The sequence below is a fragment of the Podarcis vaucheri genome, assembly GCF_965113315.1.
Source record: "Podarcis vaucheri genome assembly, chromosome: 6".
NCBI classification, from domain to species: Eukaryota; Metazoa; Chordata; class Lepidosauria; order Squamata; family Lacertidae; genus Podarcis; species Podarcis vaucheri.
In genome coordinates, this window is record NC_138764.1 from 105,428,366 (window position 1) to 105,448,398 (window position 20,033).

The following is a 20,033-nucleotide window of genomic DNA, read 5'->3' on the forward strand; positions in this document are numbered from 1 at the left end:
CATTTCCCCTTACTTTTAAAGAAGAAAAAAGTGCGTCTTATGGAGTGAAAAATACGGTATATTTGGATCAGGGCAATAGCCCATGGAGTGCAGCCTCCTGTTTTCCCAGTGGTCAACTAGATCCTTGTCGGAAACCCGCAGACAGGATTCGAACACAAGATGGCTCTCCCCTCCTGTGGTTTCCAGCAACTCTCATTTGGAAGGACTACTGCCTCCAGCTGCTGAGGCAGAGCATAGCCATCCTGGCTAGCAGCTACTGATAATTCCTTTTGCTTAAGGCCACGGTGCATTACGGATCTCCGAGGGCTGTTGCGCAGAAAGCATCCTGCATAAGCCCTGGTGCAAACAAGGCCATAATCCCTTAAGTATTGTGGTCAGCGTCTGATGCTAACTCTTGCTTCATCAATGCCTAGCATGGAACACCCAATCTTGGCTTTTCCCTAGGTAGGCAGGAATGATTGACTTTGCCCCTTGGGAATTGGCACCCCAGATTAACGTTGAACCAAATACACCTCCTTAGATGTTAGATACACATTGCTCAACGATTTACACAGCTTTTGAGATTTCTAAGGAAATGTTTGCATTGGACATAAATCGCAAACCACTTGCTATTTTACACCCGAGCAAATATCATGAGTTGTCCACAAACAATCCAGTTTTCCTCATTCCTGACACAGATATTAGATATATAAGGACCTCGTGCCATGGGTCTGAAGCATCTTCCTCAGACGGCAACAGGTGAGGAGCATCTTGGGACGCCTCAAGCTGAGCAAGGTAAGAGATGAGATGCCAAGGTTTGCTTCTCCCAAAGTAACCGCCGAGTTTGATTTCACAGCTTGGAAAGGATCTTGCGAGCGCTGGTGCTCTCAGGCTGTGATCAGTTCAGTTCCGTTCACATTTGGATGCGAATCTAACCCATTCACACATCTCAAAATGATACGGGAACTGAAACAGAGCTGTCTTTGAGATGGCCACCTTTGTGGCACAGTGCAAAAATTAGGGAACAGGGTGCAGAATGATACTTATATTAGTGAAGAAAAGCGCACAAAATGCATTAAGTTAAGGAAAATTGCTTGCAAAAATGTGTCTCTTGGGCAAAATGGCATACCAAAATGTGCATGGAGGAATGCACACTAGAATGCTAAAGAGTTATGAAAACTTCAAAAAATGGCAAAATGATGCAGGAATCTGCCAACTTAAGACTGAAAAAGAAGAAGAGAAAAACCGAGAGACTCCTAAACTGACAGATTTGTTGATCCTTACTCTTACATGGAATATGTCTCGTTTAACTCAATGGGACTCGCTTCTGGGAGACATTTATGGAAGGTGGTCTGTCAAATTCATTTCATGAAGGTTGGGCTTAATACGTTGTTGAATTGTTAACCAAACAGAGTTTGGCTTTTGTGGGGAAAGCTTTTCCGGTGGGGAAAACACCGGATCCATTAGTCCTGCTCCAGTCGAGAGGCTGTAACTGAGCAGCAGAATACCTGTGGCTGCTTTGCATGCAGGATTCAACCCTTGGGGTCTCCAGCCATCAGGACTGGGGCAGACCTCAGGGGGGTGAGGATGGAGACGTGCTGTGGGTCAGAATTAGGCATCCCCAGTTAAGCTGGCCCAAAGGTCCGGCTCAGCATAAGGCAGGTTTGTACACAATAACAGCAGCTAGAAGCTACGATGAATTTGTGTGGGGACAGTCCCCAAGCAAGAAAAATATCACAAGATATAATCGGTTGCACTTAGCAAGTCAATGCATAAAATGGTTTTCTTAAAAATGCACGGACAAATCTTCCTTCCTTCCTTCCTTCCTTCCTTCCTTCCTTTTGACAACCAGTAATATTTTCTTAGGTACCAGATCAAGATGCTAAAGGCTTGGACTGTCCTCCTCCTTTGCGGCCTCCTGCCCTCCACCCAAGCTCTTGCTGACGATGTCCTTTCGATGGCACTGCTGCATAAGGATGTCCTGGAGAATGGTGAGCTCTGGAACTTTCTGATTTTTCTAAAATATGAAAATTCAGAGAAATGGCCAAGGGAACCACCCAACTCTTGAATGAGCATTTGCAGAGAAGCAGGAACTGGCAGCCTCCTCTTCAAAACAGGAGTGGCTACAATGGTCTTGGCGCTTGTGTGCCCAGGTGTGCCTCTGCTACGGGCTTCATCCCCTGATGGGCCAGCACAGCCACTGAGACCCTCAGATCTGCACAGGTGTTTCATGGGATTGTACAGCTGGAAGGGACACCAAGGGCCATCTAGTCCAACCCCCCTGCCATGCAGAAATCAAAAGCAAACAGGATAACGCATGCACAGCAGATGTGATATGCCCTTCCCCAGGCTGCCATTCAGGTTTATACAGACTCCTTCATTTCTAAAATTAGGGGGACCGTCTCAAGCCAGACAATTGCATTGCCCCATCCCAGCAGTTTATTTATTCAGCAATTAAAATATTTATATACCACTACACAGGTGGTGCTGTGGGTTAAACCACAGAGCCTAGGATTTGCCGATCAGAAGGTCGGCGGTTCGAATCCCCGCGACAAGGTAAGCTCCCGTTGCTCGGTCCCTGCTCCTGCCAACCTAGCAGTTTGAAAGCACGTCAAAGTGCAAGTAGATAAATAGGTACCACTCCAGCGGGAAGGTAAACGTCGTTTCCATGCGCTGCTCTGGTTCGCCAGAAGTTGCTTAGTCATGCTGGCCACGTGACCCGGAAGCTGTACGCCGGCTACCTCGGCCAGTAAAGCAAGATGAGCGCCGCAACCCCAGAGTCGTCCACGACTGGACCTAATTGTCAGGGGTCCCTTTACCTTTACCTTTATTCAGTAAAAAAAATCAGGGTGGTTTACAACAGCAGTGCATAAAACCATACAAATATTAAAATCAGAAATCGCTCCCTATTGTCAGTTCCTGATACCTCGGGTTAAGTACTTAATTCGTCCCGGAGGTCCGTTCTTAATCTGAAGCTGTTCTTAACCTGAAGCACCACTTTAGCTAATGGGGCCTCCTGCTGCTGCCACACCGCCATGGTGCGATTTCTGTTCTCATCCTGAAGCAAAGTTCTTAACCCGAGGTACTATTTCTGGGTTAGCGGAGTCTGTAACCTGAAGCGTCTGTAACCCGAGGTACCACTGTATGTGAATGGTTATTGTGATATGAAAGGAGATTCTGGGTCAACATCTGGAAGAACTTTCTAATGGTAAGAGCTGTTAGACAGTGGAACAGGCTCCCTTGGGAGTGGTGGACTCTGTTTTGTTGGAGGTTTTAAGCAGAGGCTGGGTAGCCATGGGTCAGGGATTTGTTCGCTACGACTCCTGCATTGCAAGGGGCTGAAGTAGAAGTCCGCTTGAGGGTCTCTTGCAACTCTATGAAATGTCCTTGCCTGGACTCATACAGTCAAAGGATCCAGGCAGTTTATTGCCTGGGACGTGGAAAGAGGCAGGCTTAATAAACCAGGTTCAGTCCACCCAACCTCTGGTGGAAAAGCATGCTAATGAGATAGTTGTTTGTTTTGTGTCCTTGTATAGAGTTGATGAGGACAATGTCAATGCTGACTTGTATTTCCTTGACTTCTGTCCCCTGTGCTCAATGCTGTCTCTTCCTTCCAGGCATCTCAGATACGCTGGCCAAAGGCAACCTGCTCCAGGGACTCTTGGGCCAAGCGCTTGGTGGAGACCTTCTAGGAGGGATCCTTGGAGGCCAAGGAGGTCCTCTCGGCTTGGTCGGAGGCTTGGCTGGAGGTGCCCTTGGAGGCCAAGGAGGAGGTCCTCTCGGCTTGGTCAGAGGCTTGGCTGGTGGTGCCCTTGGAGGGCAAGGAGGAGGTCCTCTCGGCTTGGTTGGAGGCTTGGCTGGAGGTGCCCTTGGAGGCCAAGGAGGAGGTCCTCTCGGCTTGGTTGGAGGCTTGGCTGGAGGTGCCCTTGGAGGCCAAGGAGGAGGTCCTCTCGGCTTGGTCGGAGGCTTGGCTGGAGGTGCCCTTGGAGGCCAAGGAGGAGGTCCTCTCGGCTTGGTCGGAGGCTTGGCTGGAGGAGTTCTTGGAGGCCAAGGCGGAGGTCCTCTTGGGATTGTTGGTGGTGCCCTGGGAGGCAAAGGAGGTCTCCTCGGTGGTGTCCTTGGACGTGAAGGTCTCCTTGGGTGAGTTATCTCTATTACTGAGAAAAACACAGGGGGCAGAACTCAACACTTCCCTATGGCAAGATGTAGATGTTGCTTTAGCTTCTGCTCCTGACTGTCTCTCCTTCACCCTCCAGCTTGAAGTTGGTGGACGTCGTCCTTCCCAAGGTCTCACTGAAATTCTTGAAAGGCGTTGGGGTCGGACTGAACATCTATACCAAAGTTGCTCTCAAGGGAGATACGTGAGTTGACTTCCATGGGACGTAGGAAGCGGGGAGAGCGATGGCTCAGTGGCTGAGCACCTGCTATGTAGGCAGAAGAATCCAAGTTCAATCTCTAGCAGCATCTCCAGGTTGGGCTGAGAAACCCTGGAGAGCCACTGCCAGTCAGTGTAGGCAAAGCTAAGCTAAATGGACCAATGGTCATGACTCTGCATAAGGCAGCCTTCCATGTCCCTGTTGAGAAGGCCCAAGAATTTTCTCCTCTTATTCATCCTCCAAAAGTGTATGAGGATTTTAATTTCATCAGGAATTTTCCAGATGTTCTCTTATCCTAGCCAGTTCAAGATAGAATCTTTGATGATGATGATGATGATAAAAAAAAACTTAAACAGCATTGAAGTATCCTGAAGATTAATTTGGGACACAATCTCCTGCTTCAAATACATGGTTGGGTTGCTTGGGTTGGGTTGCTTGGGTTGGGGGATAGGTTTCCATGTACAGGTGGCGATCCTTCCCTCAAAGCAGCTCCCTCATTCACTTCTATGGAATAAGCCAATGTACCTGCTCGTTCGCAGATTGGGTCCCCATCACTGAATGTGGATCACCATATCTATGAGTGATTCCATGAGCACATCTATGCACACACATATCTCTGGATCCAACTTCAATTCTGCTTAAGTGCCCATGTGCACAGGGACATAGACTCATAGACGTGTGGCACCAGGAGGGACGCACAGGGTCATCTAGTCCTGCCTCCTGCAATGTAGGAATCACACGAGGTTGCTTCTTGATTTCCACAGGGGGAGAAAGAGGGCACCCGACCTTTTCCACGTGAAAAGAAAAGAGAGTAGCATCTGTGCAGGACTCACAGATAGTGTACAAGAGGGATCTGCAACACATTATTGTAGTTCTAGCCAGCCAGCCATGCCCCTTTCAGGATACTCCATCCCCCTTCCCTCAGTTCCCCAACCCTCCCCACAGCTGTCAGTCATCATTCTATGGCCACTGAGCACAATCATTCCTTCTTATTGGGCTGTTGGGAGCGGGTCTCCCCTAGCTTCAATTTGTATCTCTCTCTCTAAATCATTTGTGTACTTGGGTTCACCAAGCATTCATGGCTGGTGCCATTTCGGGTACTTAAAGACCAATACTTGGGAGAACTGAGACCGCAGTTACACAGTGTAATGGGAGATAACTTCCATTATCCATCTTTGTCAAAATAATAGATTTCAAAACATGCTGGGGAAAACAAAACCACATCCAGAATAGGAGTTGTAGGACCTGCAGGGCATTTTTGATATTTGTGCCCCAAGCAATGCCTGACAAAGAAGCCATTGCAATCTGAGTACCTGCAGAATACGGTACATTTTGAAACCGGACCTGGTTCGGTGATCGATCTCATCTCCACCTCTTCGCTGTCTTCCAGGCTTTTGGGTGGGCTGCTGAATCTTCTGGTGGAAGTGAACATCACAGCAAATGCACGTCTGGTCCAGGACAAGTCAGGCACTCCCATCCTAGTTGTGGAAAACTGCAAGACTAACCTGGGTAACATTCAGATCCTGTCTGGGTGAGTGACCAGAGGTCCTGAGGAACACAGCCACTGTGGCGACTAGACACTGAAAAGCCTTAAAGACTCACGGTCCCCAATTATTTTCTTCCTTAGGTTCCTTCCACTCAACTTGGACAGGGTCTTGACTAATCTCCTGAGCAATGTCCTCCCTGGAGTGGTGAGTCTTCCGAGAATTTGCCAGCTCAGTTGTCGATCACTTTCTTTGCATCATAGTTTTGCTGAATTTAGGAGAGGCATTGCTATTCAGAGTAGACTGCAGTGGATGAGATGGAGCAACAAACATAGTTAAGGCAGCTGTAAATACTGATACAAGGCAAAAGGATACCCTAGGAATTTTATTTGTTTATTTATTATTGCAATTATGCCCCACCTTCTTCTGCAAGAAGCTCAAGGTGGCACACAGGGTTCTCCTCTTCTTCGGTGAATCCCAACAATCCTCTGAGGGAGGCTAGGCTGAGAGGCAGTGACTGGCCCAAGGTCGCACCCAGTGAGCGTCATGGTTGAGCAGGAATTCGAACCCTGGTCTCTCAGGTCCTAGTCCGACACTCTAACCACTACACCACACTGGCTCTCACTGGCTCCACCCTTGAAGTGGAGACTGCCAATAGGGGGAACCTTTGGCTCTCCGGCTGTTCCTGAACCACAACTCCCATCATCCTCGACCATTGCCCATATTTCTAGGACTGATGGGAGCTGTAGTTCAGTAGAAGCTGGAGGGTCAAAGGTTCCCTACCTCTGAGTTAGAGTTTTACCCTTCTGGCAATCAGGATGACCAATAGCTGCTACAAGTAAAAGGTTCACCCCTTGTTGTCCTTGTTGTCTTCCATTGCATCTCTGGGATGCCACCAGAATAAGCAGATGAGAATTTCTTTCTTGCAAGCGGCAGGCATGCTGCACAGGGAGATTTATTTTCAGATAACACAACAAAGGATGTGGGGACCATTCAGTTCAGTGGCTTCACTCCTGCTCCTTTCCCTTTGTTGCAGCTGTGTCCAGTTGTAGATCTTGTGCTGAATATTGTGAACACCCTTCTTGGCACGGTCAACAGTAAGTTTTCCATGACCTCCACCTTCCCCATCTCCTTTGGATCATCAACTAGCGTATATAATATTGCACAGCTTGCTGTCTCCCCACTTTGAAGTGCCAGAGCGCCCCACCACCACTGCTGCTTCCCCCAGGAACAAACGGCAGTTGGGGTTTTCTGCAATTTGGGTTTGCTCTGATTCAGCGCTATAAAGCAGGTTTTCGCAGGGCAAGTGCCGGGGCAAAAAAACAAACAAAACAAACGCTTGGACGCAGAGCTTTAAAGCGAGGACCTGTGCTTAGAAATGAGGCACAAAACAAGACAGGATGATGATCCCTTAATGTACAGGGTTGTTGCATTGTTGGCTGAGACATTGCTTGCGAAAGGGTTTGAGCCGTCTAAAAGCACAAGTGAAATGCTTAGCTATGTGTTGTGTATAGTCCCACCTCTTTTTGTTGTTGTTGTTGTTTAGTCCTTTAGTCATGTCCGACTCTTCGTGACCCCCTGGACCAGAGCACACCAGGCCCTCCTGTCTTCCACTGCCTCCCGCAGTTTGGTCAAACTCATGCTGGTAGCTTCGAGAACACTGTGCCACCATCTCATCCTCCGTCGTCCCCTTCTCCTTGTGCCCTCCATCTTTCCCAGCATCAGGGTCTTTTCCAGGGAGACTTCTCTTCTCATGAGGTGGCCAAAGTATTGGAGCCTCAGCTTCAGGATCTGTCCTTCCAGTGAGCACTCAGGGCTGATTTCCTTCCGAATGGAGAGGTTTGATCTTCTTGCAGTCCATGGGACTCTCAAGAGTCTCCTCCAGCACCATAATTCAAAAGCATCAGCCTTCTTTATGGTCCAGCTCTCATTTCCATACATCACTACTGGGAAAACCAGAGCTTTAACTATACTTGTTGGCAAGGTGATGTCTCTGCTTTTTAATATGCTGTCTAGGTTTGTCATTGCTTTTCTACAAAGTCTAGTAACTTGCTTCATTTAAAGATTTTCAGAGACTTTGAAACTAAAGATTTCATTTTGTACTTGTTATGTTTTGAAGGAATTCTACAAAGATTGTCTATTGCATATGTACATGGTCATCGTGTTGCCGACGTTCTCTTTGCAACACAGGGGTTTGTTTGGTTACTTACTCCTTACTCTTTCTTATCTCCTCCACAGGCGTCTGCCCATTTGGTACACTGGGAAAACTACATTACACCCTGGCTGGCCTGCCGTGGTTCAGCGATGAACAACAAATCGTGCTGAATCTGAATGTAAGGCACCTTGATTGATTGATTGATTGATTGATTGATTGCATTTACTGTATATCCCACCTCTTCCTCCAAGGTGGCCTCCATGCTTCTCCTCCTCCCCATTTGAGTCTCAGAACAACAACCCTCTGAGGTATGCTAGGCTGAGAGAGAAGCAGAGAATAACAACAGCTGGTTATCAACCCATCTAGCAGCTCAGCCCCAGGGAAAATCCTGATGTGAAAGCCTTCACATTAAGCCATTCCCCATTTCGGTGTCAATTAAACAATTCCAGGCATAGGCAAACTCAGCCCTCCAGATGTTTTGGGACTACAACTCCCATCATCCCTGACCACTGGTCCTCTTAGCTAGGGTTGTTGGGAGTTGTAGTCCCAAAACATCTGGAGGGCCGAGCATCTTTCATTACATACCGATATGATGCTTTGCAGGGTTAAAGAAAGAGAAAAATTGTGTAAAAAAGTATAAAGATAGAGGTAATCTACGTTTAGATTAGATTAGAATGATGATATGGTTTTATTTGTTGATGTGTGTGTTATTTGTGTTTTTGTGTTCTTTTTCTGTTTTGTTTTGTTTTCTTCTTTGTACTGTTTTATTTTGGATTCAATGTTTGTAATTTTTGTTGTAATTTTGCATTGAAAATAGTTTTTTTTTAAAAAAAACAAAAACATCTGGAGGGCCGAGTTTGCCTATGCCTGAATTATACTTAACAGACGTCCAGTTCTGTGGACCCCAAATGTCTCTGATCTTCTGATTTTTCCTTTTATGTTTCTTCCAGGTCTTAGTGCTTGATAATGAAGGCAACTCCATCAAGCTTCCCCCAAGCAAGCTGCCCTCTCTTCCTCCAGCTGGGGACCACACTTCCCAGTTGCTTCTCTCTGGTGACCTCATTTCCTCCTTGCTGCAGCTGGTAATGAAGAACGGGCAACTCAACGTAGACATCACTGACCAAGCGGTGAGTCGCCTGCCCCAGAAATGATAGTCCTTGAAGAGTCTGCAGAGGATAATAATAATAATAATAATAATAATAATAATTTATTATTTATACACCGCCTATCTGGCTGGGTTTCCCCAGCCACTCTGGGCGGCTTCCAACAAAGTATTAAAATACAGTGGTCTGTTAAACATTAAGAGCTTCCCTAAACATGGCTGCCTTCAGATGTCTTGTAAAAGTCTGGTAGTTGTTCTTCTCTTTGACATCTGGTGGGAGGGCGTTTCACAGGGCGGGTGCCACTACCGAGAAGGCCCTGTTATGTACTGAGTTGCACTGGGCTCCTTGGGAGGAGTGGAGGGATATAAATTTAACAAACAAACACACAATTTGACAAATAAGTAAATATACTGTAGTTAGGGAGAACATTCCTGTTATGTACTGAGTTGAATAGGATCCAAAATGTAGCAGTCTGATTGGTTCTAGAAGAATAGGACCCAGAATGCAGCAGTCTGATTGGTCCACAGGAGCCACCCAATCCAGCTCCAGGTGGAAGTGAATCCACAACCTGATTGGCCTACAGGAGCATCCCGGAATTAGCCAATCACTTGGGGGCCATTGTGTAAAGAATGTATATAAAGGAGACATTCTGGGGGAACTTCCATTCCTCCTCACCACTATGAGCTGAATAAAGAGCATGAAATCCACTCTCAACTCCGAGTATATTTCAGCCCTCTGCCTGGTTCCCTGTAACTTGGCTTCTCACAGTGAGGGAAAACCAGAAGGCCCTCAGCGCTTGACCTTAGTGTCCAGGCAGAACGATGGGAGTGGAGACGCTCCTTCATGTATACTGGACAGAGGCCATTTATGGACCGAGGATGTGGCCCAGGCAGATGGAAAGGAAGAGCCTGGAAGCTAAATGGCCAAACACTCAAACAGCATGGGGTGGGGGAGACGGGGTTTCTTGACCCCCTTCTCCTCCAGAGCTTTCCCCACTAAATTATTATGTACATGATTTCTGCTGGATGAGGCCAGAAGCCCATTTGAGCCAGCATCCTGTGCTGAGTAGTTGTCTGTGAGAAGCCAGCGATCAGGATTTGAACACAAGAGCAACTCTCCCCTCCTGTGGTTTCCAGGAAGAGGCATTCAGTAGCATCGCTGCCTCCCATTGTGGAGGCAGAGGTGAGCCATTCATCATCATCATCATCATCATCATCATCATCATCATTTATTATTTATACCCCACCCATCTGGCTGAGTTTCCCCAGCCACTCTGGGCGGCTCCCAATCAAATGTTAAAAACAATACAGCATTAAATATTAAAAACTTCCCTAAACAGGGCTGCCTTCAGGTGTCTTTTAAAAATAGGATAGAATAATAATAATTCAGCTGCATTGGATTCCCTTGAGTTTTAGTGCTAAGGGGGTGGGGAAAGAAAATCCTTTTCTCTATCCACTTTTCCGTTCCATCCATCATGGTATAAGCTTCGATCCTATCTCCTCTTACTTGTCTTTTCTCTGAACTAAAAAATCCCCAAATGCTGCAACCTTTGGGGTTGCCCTTTTCTGAACCTTTTCCAACTCTACAATATCCTTCTTTTTTAAAAAAATCTTTTATTCAAAATTAAAACAAAACATATTATGCAGAAACGTAACATCCTTATTCCCTCCCCCCCGCTCCCCCCACAGAACCCCCCACCCCCCGACTTCCCTCAGTTCCAGTCTTAGATTTCTCTAAAAATGCTGTTTTCTGCATGTTACACAATTGCATAGATCCTCAAACTATTTAGCTGATTATTATCAATAAAAAGTTTGTGAATGTTTATTCAAAGCCAGCCAAGGAGTCCAATTCGCTTTGTTGCATCTTCAGGTACTTTGTAAAGGGTTCCCATTCATCTTTAAAGTCACAGTTATCCTTGTCCCGTAGCTTGTATGTCAGTTTTGCCAGTTCTGCATAGTCCGTCAATTTTTCTTGCCATGATTCTTTAGTCGGGGTTTCTTCAGTCTTCCATCCTTGTGCTAATAGTACAATATCCTTTTTGAGGTGGGGTGACCGGAATTGTAGACAGTATTCTACATGTGGTCAAGCCCAGAGCTTTTTTCAGCCAGAACTCACCTGAACTCAGTGCCGGCACATCTCAGGTGAGCACCATTGACATTGATTTGTATAATGGACTAGCTGTGGAGCCTCAGTCCCACCTAAGCCACTATGCGTAAAGCATATTATATGAGTAATATATAATCAATAAAGCATTTGCCATCCATAAAACAGTACTAAATAAATAGCAATTAAATAGCAATTAAGTTGGATGGCGGCTAACAGATTGAGGTTGAATCCTGACAAGACAGAAGTACTGTTTTTGGGGGACAGGAGGCAGACAGGTGTGGAGGACTCCCTGACCCTGAATGGGGTGACTGTGCCCCTGAAGGACCAGGTGCGCAGCCTGGGAGTCATTCTGGACTCACAGCTGTCCATGGAGGCACAGGTCAAATCTGTATCCAGGGCAGCTGTTTACCAGCTCCATCTGGTACGCAGGCTGAGACCCTATCTGCCTGCGGACTGCCTCGCCAGAGTGGTGCATGCTCTGGTTATCTCCCGCTTGGATTACTGCAATGCGCTCTACGTGGGGCTACCTTTGAAGGTGACCCGGAAACTACAATTAATCCAGAATGCGGCAGCTAGATTGGTGACTGGGAACGGCCGGCAAGATCATATAACACCGGTCTTGAAAGACCTACATTGACTCCCAGTACGTTTCCGAGCTCAATTCAAAGTGGTGGTACTGACCTTTAAAGCCCTAAACGGCCTCGGTCCAGTTACAGATAGGTAGCCGTGTTGGTCTGCCATAGTCAAAATAAAAAAATTCCTTCCAGTAGCACCTTAGTTGGTCTTTAAGGTGCTACTGGAAGGAATTTTTTTATTTCGGCCTTGGTCCAGTATATCTGAAGGAGCGTCTCCACCCCCATTGTTCTACCCTGACACTGAGGTCCAGCTCCAAGGGCCTTCTGGCAGTTCCCTCACTGCGAGAAGCCAAGTTACAGGGAACCAGGCAGAGGGCCTTCTCGGTGGTGGTCCCCGCCCTGTGGAACGCCCTCCCACCAGATGTCAAAGAGAACAACAACTAACAGACTTTTAGAAGACATCTGAAGGCAGGCCTGTTTCGGGAAGCTTTTAATGTTTGATGTATTATAGTATTTTAATATTCTTTTGGAAGCCGCCCAGAGTGGCTGGGGAAGCCCAGCCAGATGGGCGGGGTATAAATAATAAATTACTATTTTTATTACTATTATTACTATTACTATTATTATTATTATTATTATTATTATTATTATTATTAAAAATAAGCTAAACCGCTATTATGTTCGTAGACGCACATTGTTGTTTAGTCGTTTAGTTGTGTCCGCCTCTTTGTGACCCCCTGGACCAGAGCACGCCAGGCCCTCCTGTCTTCCACTGCCTCCTGCAGTTTAGTCAAACCCATGCTGGTCGCTTCGAGGACACTGTCCCACCATCTCATCCTCCGTCATCCCCTTCTCCTTGTGCCCTCCTTCTTTCCCAACATCAGGGGCTTTTCCAGGGAGTCTTCTCTTCTCATGAGGTGGCCAAAGTCTTGGAGCCTCAGCTTCAGGATCTGTCCTTCCAGTGAGCACTCAGGGCTGATTTCCTTCAGAATCAATAGGTTTGATCTTCTTTGAGTCCATGGGACTCTCAAGAGTCTCCTCCAGCACCAGAATTCAAAAGCATCCTTTCTTTGGCGATCAGCCTTCTTTATGGTCTAGCTCTCACTTCCATACATCACGACTGGGAAAACCATAGCTTTAACTAGACGGACCTTTGTTGGCAAGGTGATGTCTCTGCTTTTTAAGATGCTGTCTAGGTTTGCTTTTCTCCCAAGAAGCAGGCATCTTTTAATTTCGTGACACAAACATATATAGCCTTTAATTCTCAGCCTCAGTTTTGCACCTGTAAATTGGGAACAACCCCTCTCCCCGTCTTTCTTTGTTTCGAGAGGATGAACATGAAGGAAATCACCACGTCAGGCTGACTGGGGAAAGATTAGGGGGGCACTTAGAAGACATTCCCCTTTTAAAATTCTTTGCATCCATCTTGCTTTCCCCCAGCTCCGTGGAGCCGTCCCACTGACAACGTCTGCACTTCAATCTGTGCTACCTCAGGTAAGCATACCCTATTGGGCATATCGCTTTTGGTGTGTGTATGTGAAGTGATTTGCCCCTGCGCCCTGAATGCGAATCATTCTCCCTGTCCCATTTTTTACAGCTGTCCCGGCTTCTGCCAACAAGCCTGCCCCTGGTGGTCAAGATCCGGATCAGAGACCTTCCGGGAGTGTCTTTGCAAAACGGGAAGCTCACGGTGACCCTCGCTGCTGCCGTTGATGTTTTCGCCCTCGCAGACTCCGGTCCTGAGCTTCTCTTTGGGTTGAATGCTGTAAGTAATGGGCTGGGGTGAATGGCGCATAGCTTGAAACTCCAACGCCTGCCCTGCCCTGGGTATCTAGCCGATGCAGTTGAAAATTCGTAAGAACATCAGAACAGCTTTGCCGGATCAGGCCGGTGACCCGTCTAGTCCAGCATCCTGTTCTCACAGTGGCTGACCAGATGCCTGTGGGAAATTCACAAGCAGGATTCGAACGCAAGACCCCTCTCCCTTCCTGTGGTTTCCAGCAACTGATATTCAGAAACATTGTGGAGGCAAAGGTGGTAGTCATTGCCAGCACTCTTGGCTCAATATTTCTTTTCAAAGAACCTTTGCTTGGGTGTCAGTAATCCCATCCAACCCCTAATTGTCTCTGTGTTGGGTTTATTTATTTTTTAAATGACACTTAGGTGTCCTTGAAAGCCACCAGGGTTCCTCTTTCTAGATGTGGCAGTTCCTTTTAGCCGAAAGGAAGGAGGGCACGCAACAAAGAGCCCTCCCTGACCTCAGTGGGGAACAGAACAGAGCAGAATCGTAGAAGCATAGAAGGAACCCGACTCTAGTCATCTAGGCCAACCCCCTGCAACGCAGGGATCTCAACCCAAAGCTGGTTTTGCAAAAGCGAAAGGAAAGGGGCCAGTCTCTTACCCAGTCATCTTGCATTTACAGCAAATCGACTTGAGTGGATCTGTCCGCATTTCAGGAGCAAAACTGGCCGTCTCCTTATCTCTTGACAAGTAAGTGGATCTTGATGCTCTAGGTCAGGGGTCAGCAAACTTTTTCAGCAGGGGGCCGGTCCACTGTCCCTCAGACCTTGTGGGGGGCCGGACTATCTATCTCTATCTATCTATCTATCTATCTATCTATCTATCTATCTATCTATCATCTATCTATCTATATCATCTATCATCTATCTATCTATCTATCTATCTATCTATCTATCTATCTATCATCTATCTATCTATCTATCTATCTATCTATCTATCTATCTATCTATCATCTATCTATATCTATCATCTCTAATAGAGATATAGAGATATAGAGATCTCTCTGTCTCTGTCTCTCTTTATCTCTATTTCTATCTATATCATCTCTCTCTCTCTCTCTCTCTCTCTCTCTCTCTCTCTCTATCATCTATCTATATCTCTATCTATCTATCTATCTATCTATCTATCTATCTATCTATCATCTATCTATCTATCTATCTATCTATCTATCTATCTATCTATCTATCTATATCATCTATCTATCTATCTATCTATCTATCTATCTATCTATCTATCATCTATCATCTCTCATATCTCTCTCTCTCTCTCTCTCTCTCCGAATTCCTATGCCCCACAAATAACCCAGAGATGCATTTTAAATAAAAGTACACATTCTACTCATGTTAAAAAACACTGATTCCTGGACCATCCACCGGCCAGATTTAGGTGTTTGGGCCGGATCCAGCCCCCGGGCCTTAGTTTGCCTACCCATGCTCTAGATCCCTAGGTTATGGTGCAGAATAACAAACGGCATTTGGACAGGACTGGAGTTAAGGTGGTGTCGGTGGTTCTTCCACACAGGGACACTGAGCCGAGGGTGGGGGGGGGCGCCAAAATAGTAGCAGTGGCAGTAGTAGCAAAACCTATATTTATATGGGTACCTACTGAGAAGATCCATTAAAAAGCAACTGTACCAAAAGGAATTATTGTGAAAATAAGAAATGTTTAGGGGTCTCATCAAATTTTGTCCTTGCTTGGGGCCACATTACCAAAATCCGTCCCTGATTTGGAGAAAGTCTCCCTTTAGACCAGTGGTTCCCAAAGTGGGTGATGCTGCCCCCTGGAGGGCAGTGGGATTACCTAGGGGTTGCTAAGAGGTAAAGGGGGGCAGGGGGGGACCAGAGGTGTAGTCCATGATTCTCGATTCTGCACTGTGTTTATAGTCCCCTTTCTTCCTTATCTTTTCTCGGCTGTGCTCTGGAAGCTCTGCAGAGCAGCCTTCCCCAACATGATGTCCTCTACATGTCTTGGACTACAGTTCCCATCAGTCCCAACCAGTTGTAGTCCAAGATGACTAGGGGCCATCAGATGGTGGAGAACTTCTCTGTGCCAGATGTGCAGCCTAGCACCCAATGCTTTCCTTTCCTTTCCCTTCACAGCGTCAGCCTCAACGTCTCGTCTTCCCAGATCGGCTCCTTTGATGTAAGACTCCCTTCCACCAAATACTGCAGTGGACCCCTTGGAGAAGATTTTGAGGGTGGGGTGGAGTGGGGAGAAGAAGTCCTGTCCCATGAGCAGAACTCCCAAGGTCTCTGCATCTCACCTGGAACTTGAAGGAGAAAGAGATGGCTGAACTCGTCCAGGATTGGGGGTTTCTGCTGGAGCAGAGGTGGAGACGGCATCTGGGGCAGCCACACAAACCCTTGGGTGCTTGAGCTACAAAGGGTGAAGTCCCATCATAGAATTGTGAAGTTGGAAGGGTCCTCCAGGGTCCTCCAGTCCAACCCCCTGCAATTCAGGAATCTCAGCCAGAGAATCCCTGGCAGATGGATGGCCACCCAACCTCTGCTTAGGAACCTCCAATGAAGGGGAGCTCATCACCTCCTGAAGAAGTCATACAGTCATACCTCAGGTTACAGACGCTTTGGGTTGTGCGATTTCAGGTTGTGCACCGCGCCGAACCCGAAAGTACCGGAACTGGTTACTTCCGGGTTTCGGCGCTTTCGCATGTGCAGAAGCACTAAATCGCTCTTTGCGCATGTGCAGAAGCGCCAAATCGCAACCCTCGTATGGGCAGATGCGGTGCTGCGGGTTGCGAACGTGCTTCCCACACGGATCATGTTCGCAACCCGAGCGCCCACTGTACTGTCAGAAAGTTCTTCCTAATGTTTAGCTGGGAAATATTTGAAGTAAGCAACCCAGCAGGTCACATCTCCATAGCTGTCAGCTTTTCCCTTTTCTTGCGAGGAATCCTATTCGGAATAAGGGAATTTCCCTTAAAAAAAGGGAAATGTTGACAGCTATGCACATCTCTTTCTCTCACCAACTGATGATGCAGAAGTTTCTCTTTCTTTTGCAGGTTGCCGTACTCAAAACCTGGATCACAAACCTTCTTAGAATCGGATACCTGCCTGTGATCAACGGTAAAAGAGCCGTATTTGTAGCAATAGGCGTTCGGTTTCAGCATTGCCTTTGGGATGCAAAACCCATTCTGCATGTCTAGCGTTGTTTCTGAGAGCCAGTGTGGTGTAGTGGTTAAGAGTGGTAGACTCGTAATCTGGGGAACCGGGTTCATGTCTCCGCTCCTCCACATGCAGCTGCTGGGTGACCTTGGGCCAGTCACACTTCTCTGAAGCCCCACTCACCTCACAGAGTGTTTGTTGTGGGGTAGGAAGGGAAAGGAGAATGTTAGCTGCTTTGAGACTCCTGAAGGGGAGTGAAAGGCGGGATATCCAATCCAAACTCTTCTTCTTCTTGGTTTTCTTCCAGGTGCCCTGGAGATAGGAATCCCACTCCCTAACCTCTTCAACCTGAACTTCGCCGCTGGGGATGTCAACATTGTTGATGTAAGATCTCAGCTGCTCATTTCTTGAAAACTGGGCTTTAACGTGGGCTGAGTACCATCTTGAAAAAATCTGTAACATGTTCCACACTGCACCTGAGAACCCGCAACTTGGTGGGTTGTATTCAGTGCTAAAGGACCCCTGACCATTAGGTCCAGTCGTGGCCGACTTGGGTTGTGGCGCTCATCTCGCTTTACTGGCCAAGGGAGCCAGCGTACAGCTTCCGGGTCATGTGGCCAGCAGGACTAAGCCACTTCTGGCGAACCAGAGCAGCGCACAGAAACTCCGTTTACCTTCCCACCAGAGCGGTACCTATTTATCCACTTGCACGTTGACGTGCCTTCAAACTGCTAGGTTGGCAGGAGCAGGGACCGAGCAATGGGAGCTCACCCCATTGCAGCGATTCGAACCACCGACCTTCTGATCGGCAAGCCCTAGGCTCTGTGGTTTAACTCACAGCACCACCAGCATCCCTCGGTGCTACTTCTGACTCAAAGTAAACTCCGTTGAGGCTAATGGATGTGAAGTTCATTAATTTCAATGGGGTTTACTCTAAATAGGGCTCAGTTTAAAACGGTCCAGTGATTGACACATGACCTGCATGTCAGGGGAGGAAGGGGGCAGAGGAAAGCATGCTTTCTACTGCTGGAGAGAGGAGCGCGGGTGGCTTATGATGTAAGGAGCTTCATATGTCTTTATTTGATGAGATTGACTGATGTGATAGTAGGAGAAATGTAACAGACAAGAGGCAAAGAAAATCAAAGGGATTTCAGATTCAGGAGCAAAGCATGCTTTTAATTCAGTCAGGACAGATCTATCCCTTCCAGTGTTTCTGTTTCTATTTTCTCCAGTCTTAAATCCAGTTCTCCATGTTGGCATACTGCCAGGGAGACAAATACCATCATGCCTCCACGCCGGTCTCCCGTAGAACAGTATCAGTCAATTAGCAACACGAGCCTCAGAAATAACTGTCCACATTCCAGGGCTCATGCACGCCCTTTTCGCAGAGTTCGCACAATGAAAGATTCACCCAGGAGAGCAGCATATTTACAGCTTTATTCAGTGTTGGTCAGAACAAAGGAAAAAACATGACTGCCTGCCTGAGTGTCAGGCAACAGAGAGAAACAAAAGCTATATACAAAACAGAAACTTCTTGTGAGCAGGAAATACGCAGGCTGTGACTCACAACAGCCTGTTCCCTTTTTAAGGTGGAATGGAAATATCCTAACATCCTCCCCCTTTCCGTGTAACCTCTAGTACCTGTGGTTCAACCCAATTGCAACCTCTGTACATAAACCTTAAGTTGTTCTCTGTTAACAACCTTAGACAACAGATCAGCAGGAATTTCATCTCATGGCATGTAGGACACCTGAATGAGTCCTTTCTGAATACACTCTCTTGCACGATGTAGCTTAATCTGCAAGTACTTGGTTCTTTGCTTGCAACTCTCTGAGTTCAGCAAAGCCAAACAGGATCTATTGCCTTGATACACTTGTATAGGACATTTCACAGAAACTCTGATGTCCTGAGCCGTTGAGCCTCCCTGACAGTATCCCAACACTCCATAGTTCCACAGCAGGTTTTCTTAATACTGATAACTTAATTAATGAATTGTATGCCTTTCACTGCTGCTTTCTTTTAATACTGCCATTTGTAATGGAGTTCTGACTAATACACACATATTAGTATGCTATGTTCAAGAACATATGCCTTTTTCGCACACTTTCCTCCAATATATGCAGTTTCTGTTATTTTGCTGGAGAACTGCACCACGAAACTGGGGTATGTGCAAATTTAGCAGGATAGCCATGTGTTGGGCTCACATAGTGATTGGAGATGTTCCAGTTTCTCATTGAAATGCAGCCAGGTTTCTTCCGTAACTGTGATGCTTTTCTTCTCGGCAGAATGCATTGCTGGCGAGCGTGACTCCTAAACTCCTCTAGAGCAGACGTATCCACACAGCTGCAGAAATGAGCTCCGAGGCAGAAGTCTCCTCCTCGTTCCTTGCTGTTCCCGGTGACATCTTGGCCCAGGAATCTGACTGCAGAAGAGTCTTCTCTCATCCTTCTTCATCGTCTCATTGAGCTGCAGAATGACCTCAGCTATGTTTCCTCTAGTTCTGCCTTGGCAAGAACTCTGGGCTGCTTGTGCACTGTCTGGGGTGCTTCTTGACTTCCTCACTCAGTAAAAATATGTCACTTTCTCAGCATTTATAGCCTGTCTGTGTTTTTCTTCCACTTTCAATACACTTTGAAGACCTTTTCATCTCCCCTCCCAGCTACAGTTTTAGCCAAACCATCCCTCCTCACCTGTAGCCCCCTGAAATATTAGTAAAGGGAGACATGGGACCACTGCTATTTCACCATATTAATTTTATTCCATAAAACTTATATACCACTTGGTTATAGAAAAACAACAATACCCTAACAACACTCAAAGTGGTTTACAAAGCAGAGATGCTTCAAAGAGCACTTTTGCAAAGGGCTTCAACCCCCACTCATCAGCAGAAGAGCAAGGATTGAATCCTGCTGGGCGCAGTGGGCACAGCTAATTCAGGATCAAACCCTGTCCTCCTGCCCATCAGCTGGCATCACCAGCGATGTGGTGTGGTGTAGTGGTTAGAGTATTGGACTATTAGGACCTGGGAAACCATCACTGGTAGTTGTTGTTCTCTTTGACATCTGGTGGGAGGGTGTTCCACAGGGCGGGTGCCACCACCGAGAAGGCCCCCTGCCTGGTTCCCTGTAACTTGGCTTCTCGCAGCGAGGGAACTGCCAGAAGGCCCTCGGTGCTGGACCTCAGTGTCCGGGTAGAACGATGGGGGTGGAGACGCTCCTTCAGGTATACTGGACCGAGACTGTTTAGGGCTTTAAAGGTCAGCACCAGCACTTTGAATTGTGCTCAGAAACATACTGGGAGCCAGTGTAGGTCTTTCAAGACCGGTGTTATGTG

At 47.0% G+C, this 20,033-nt stretch overlaps 1 protein-coding gene across 2 annotated transcripts; it reads left to right on the forward strand.

Moving 5' to 3' along the window:
* The first annotated feature begins 708 nt into the window (after nt 1–708).
* On the forward strand, nt 709–19,284 carry LOC309535276 (BPI fold-containing family B member 3-like). Of its 2 annotated transcripts, XM_082228173.1 has the most exons (17): nt 709–774; nt 1,846–1,970; nt 3,597–3,695; nt 3,750–4,119; nt 4,236–4,340; nt 5,746–5,886; nt 5,983–6,046; nt 6,876–6,936; nt 8,078–8,172; nt 8,945–9,121; nt 13,219–13,272; nt 13,376–13,543; nt 14,201–14,268; nt 15,678–15,720; nt 16,598–16,661; nt 17,008–17,084; nt 18,986–19,284. In XM_082228173.1, exons 2-17 carry the CDS (start codon nt 1,859–1,861, stop codon nt 19,022–19,024), a joined length of 1,737 nt encoding a protein of 578 aa, XP_082084299.1. In that variant the 5' UTR covers nt 709–774; nt 1,846–1,858; the 3' UTR covers nt 19,025–19,284. The 2 variants fall into 2 exon arrangements, with proteins under 2 accessions (XP_082084299.1, XP_082084298.1); XM_082228172.1 differs by having other exon boundaries at nt 3,597–4,119.
* The last annotated feature ends 749 nt before the right edge of the window (nt 19,285–20,033 follow it).